This window comes from Rhipicephalus microplus, chromosome 3 (assembly GCF_043290135.1).
Source record: "Rhipicephalus microplus isolate Deutch F79 chromosome 3, USDA_Rmic, whole genome shotgun sequence".
Taxonomy (NCBI): domain Eukaryota; kingdom Metazoa; phylum Arthropoda; class Arachnida; order Ixodida; family Ixodidae; genus Rhipicephalus; species Rhipicephalus microplus.
Genome location: NC_134702.1, coordinates 62,349,525 through 62,353,157, shown reverse-complemented (window position 1 = coordinate 62,353,157; position 3,633 = coordinate 62,349,525). Strand labels below are relative to the sequence as shown.

The 3,633-nt window shown below is 48.1% G+C and overlaps 1 protein-coding gene across 1 annotated transcript; it reads left to right on the top strand.

Moving 5' to 3' along the window:
* Window positions 1-2,906: 2,906 nt before the first annotated feature.
* LOC142802820 (uncharacterized) lies at window positions 2,907-3,242 on the top strand. The gene has a single exon (XM_075887869.1). The coding sequence runs from the start codon at window positions 2,907-2,909 to the stop codon at window positions 3,240-3,242; it is 336 nt and encodes a 111-aa protein (XP_075743984.1).
* Window positions 3,243-3,633: the final 391 nt, after the last annotated feature.

Below are 3,633 nucleotides of genomic sequence, written 5' to 3'. Positions count from 1 at the left end.
GTCGCCATGTGGGCTTACTTCAAGAGCATCATGATGAAAGTTTCCCTCTACTGGAAGCAAATAGACTTTTTTGTAAAGAGTGCGGGTGGCTTGGGCATAGGCCCGACGTGTGCACAAGACCAGCAGACAAGTTGTGCACGGCGTGTGGTGCCAAAAATTTTACCAAAGGCCATAAATGCATACCCAAGCGCAAGCTCTGCGGAAAGGCGCACCCCATGGCTGAATGTACTTCCAAGGCTAAATTTAAGAGGCCGAACTTGATAAAACAACGAAGATGCACTGCGAGGAGAAACGAGAAAAAACTCCATGGGGGAGCTGGCTGACCAGACCAGATTGATTGATATGCGGGGTTTAACGTCCTAAAACCACCATTAGATTATGAAAGATGCTGTAGTGGAGGGCTCCGGAAATTTCGACTACCTGGGGTTCCTTAACGTGCACCCAAATCTGAGCACACGGGCCTACAAGATTTCCGCTTCCATCGGAAATGCAGCCGCCGCAGCCGGGATTCGAGCCCGCGACCTGCGGGTCAGCAGCCGAGTACCTTAGCCACAAGACCACCGCGGCAGGACACTGACCAGACCAGAACACGTGGGGAAGCATTAACACACGGCCAGCCCACGCACCAACGTCAAGGTCCAGAACCCAGATCCAAGTCTGGGCTGGAAGCTCGGGGATTACGTCGCTCGGGGTCAAGGTCCAGAAGCAGAGGCCAGGACGTGGCGTGGGTCGAGATCCATCTAGGTCCAGCAATAATAGTAACACTGAAGGCAACCACAAAGACATAAAGAAACGCGTAGAAGAATGTCGAACGGAAAAAAAGCTACTCAGGCAGGAGTTTTAAAAAGCAAAAAAAAAAACGAAACAGTGAATGAGCCCAAAAAAACTATTGACTAACTACAGATAACCCCTAATCAAATACTCATCAAAATGTTATACCTCCGTCAACCACCGTCGCAGCCGTCTCCACCTTAGTGACCAAAACGATGGAGGAGGAGGAGGAGGAGGAGGTGATAGAAATGGTAGCAGTGTTAGTGCAACAGGCCTACTGTGCCGTATCGCCTATAGGCAGCAGAAATTAGGTGCCTTCTTCCTTTTCCTTACGAGCCACAACCACCACAAGCGGCCACCAAGTGAAAAATCCCGTCGACCAAGACTAGAGAGGAGGGTGGCTCAATAAAAGAGGTCAAGAGACCTTGTTCTAGCATAAAAAAACAGACGTTCTCGAGGACACGATAAACAGCCTTTTGGGCAAAACAAAGAAAATGTTCGAGATGCTGGTGGCGCGACTTAGCAACAGCGAGGCGGGGAGAAAGGCGCTAGCCCTAAAGCACGACAAGCCACTCGAAGAGCTGAAGAAGAGAACTACGTTGAGTTGGCGGACACCAAAATGAGAAGACTCACCATCTGGCAGTGGGACTGCCGCAGTTTCTCAAACAAAAAAGCATCCATTACGCAACTTATCCAAATGACCACAAAAGCCTGACGTCATAGCTATGCAGGAGGCATTCTACCACGCCAAAATTGTCGGGTATGCCACTCACAAGCAACGTACACAAGGCAAGGAGAGAGACATAATCGTCACTACAGTGAAGAAAGGACTCTTCACTTTACGTATTACAACGCAAATCATGAACATCAACCAAATCCTCATAGAAGTCGTGCCACGAAGCAAGAGGGAGAGCAGCATTTTCGTCTAAACATATACAGCAGCCAGTCTAAAAAGTGCGTAACACATAATTTTGAAGAACGTATTAACGAAACGAGGAACATTGTGGGCGACAACAGACTTGTCATCGGAGGTGAATTTAAAGCTCCGCATACGCAGTGGGGATATGGGCAGTCGTCTAAGAATGCAAAAGACCTATTGGACCTCATCTAAAAGGCTGCCCAAACCACTCTCAGTGAGCCAGCGTCACCCACCACAATCGATGTGAGCCCTCATAGGGGCACCACGCCGGACTTGACGCTCCGCAAGATTGTCGGGCGAGTCACGTAGGAAAACAGCTTCGAGGATCTGCGGAGTTATCGCAGGATCTTCGGCATCATCCTAGGAAATCTTCCCACCACGAGTTGAAAACCAAAGATCAGGCGCGTAGATTGGGACGAATTCCGCAACAGCAGAAATGAAGAAAAACAGTGACTCATCAAACACATAGAAGAATGGAGCAGGGAACTTCTACGAAACGTAGAAAAAAGCACACCCAAAATGGATTGGGATGGCTGGTTAACTCGACGAGAAGAGGATGATGACTGTGGCGGAGGCCTCTCAACGCGGATTAAATGCTGCCTCGCCCACCTTGTCGAACCAAAAATCTACTCAGAAACAACTTCAGGGGCAAAAAACAACCAAAATTTAGGTTGAAATCTTTCGGAACTAAACAAGCACATCGAAACACAGTGTACCTAGCTATTCCAACAAAAATGGGATAAAGTGTGCGACGCCATGGATGGTAACAAACACCAACACAGGAAAAACATGGAAAATCCTCAAGCACTTGCTGTACCGGTCAGGCACCACAACGGTGGCGAAAGCTGAAATGGCCAAGATCAGACACAGGTATAAACGGAACACCTGTCAGATGGGTGGCGAAATCGCCAAGCTGCACCTGTACAGAAACCGGGAAACCGAACACCGGGACTACTCGTTCTTTCCCAACGAAGATCTTGACAGAGCCTTTCCACAGCGAAATATCAGGGCTTTCCTTCTGACTATCAACACGAAGTCAGTTCCAGGCGCCGACAAAGTGTCCAGCAAGATGCTCCAGAACTTTGACCAATAGGGAACGAGCCGTTTGACTGAATACATGAACCAGTGCTGAAAGAACAGAAAGATACCCGACAAATGTAAGTGGTCCGACGTGATCCATATTCCGAAACCAGGTAAACCCCTTGAAATCCAAAACATGCGGCCCATCTCACTCACTTCTTGCGTCGATAAACTAATAGAGCATGCTTGCCTGAACAGAGGTTACGGCTACCTTGATTCTAACAATGTGTACCGCAGCCACATTATCGGCTTCAGAAGAGGGCTGTCCATGCAGGATGCCATGGTACTACTCAGACAGCGAGTCATAGACAACACTGAACGAGGCATGATGGCAGTAATCGGGCTATATTTAAGAAAGGCCTTCAGCATGGTTGAGCACACTGCCATCTTCGAAATAGTTTCGCAGCTCGGTCTGGGCGAACGCACGTACAAATACATCAAAATATTTTACGAGAAGAACTGCCAAGATTAGACAGGACGAGGAGAGCATCCAAGTGAACATGGGCAGCACTGGCACACCGCAAGCGTCCATTTTGCAACGATGCTGTTTTGCCTTATCACAATTGGACTATCAGAAACATTGGAGCAAACCTAGGACATTATTCACACAATTTATACAGACCATATTACGATTTGGACCACGCGAGACACCAGTCAGGGCGAGATGGAAAATAGACTTCAAGAGGCAGTGATTGCAGTCTAAAGTCATCTGGATGGCACCGGATTCGAATGCTCACCGAGAAAATTGGAACTACTTCTAACCACCCCTACAGTCTATGCATACATTGCAGAAACAGCAAATTTCATAAGAGAGTAATCAAGATAACCACAGAAGATCAGCGTCTTGGGTCTCTGGACCGAAG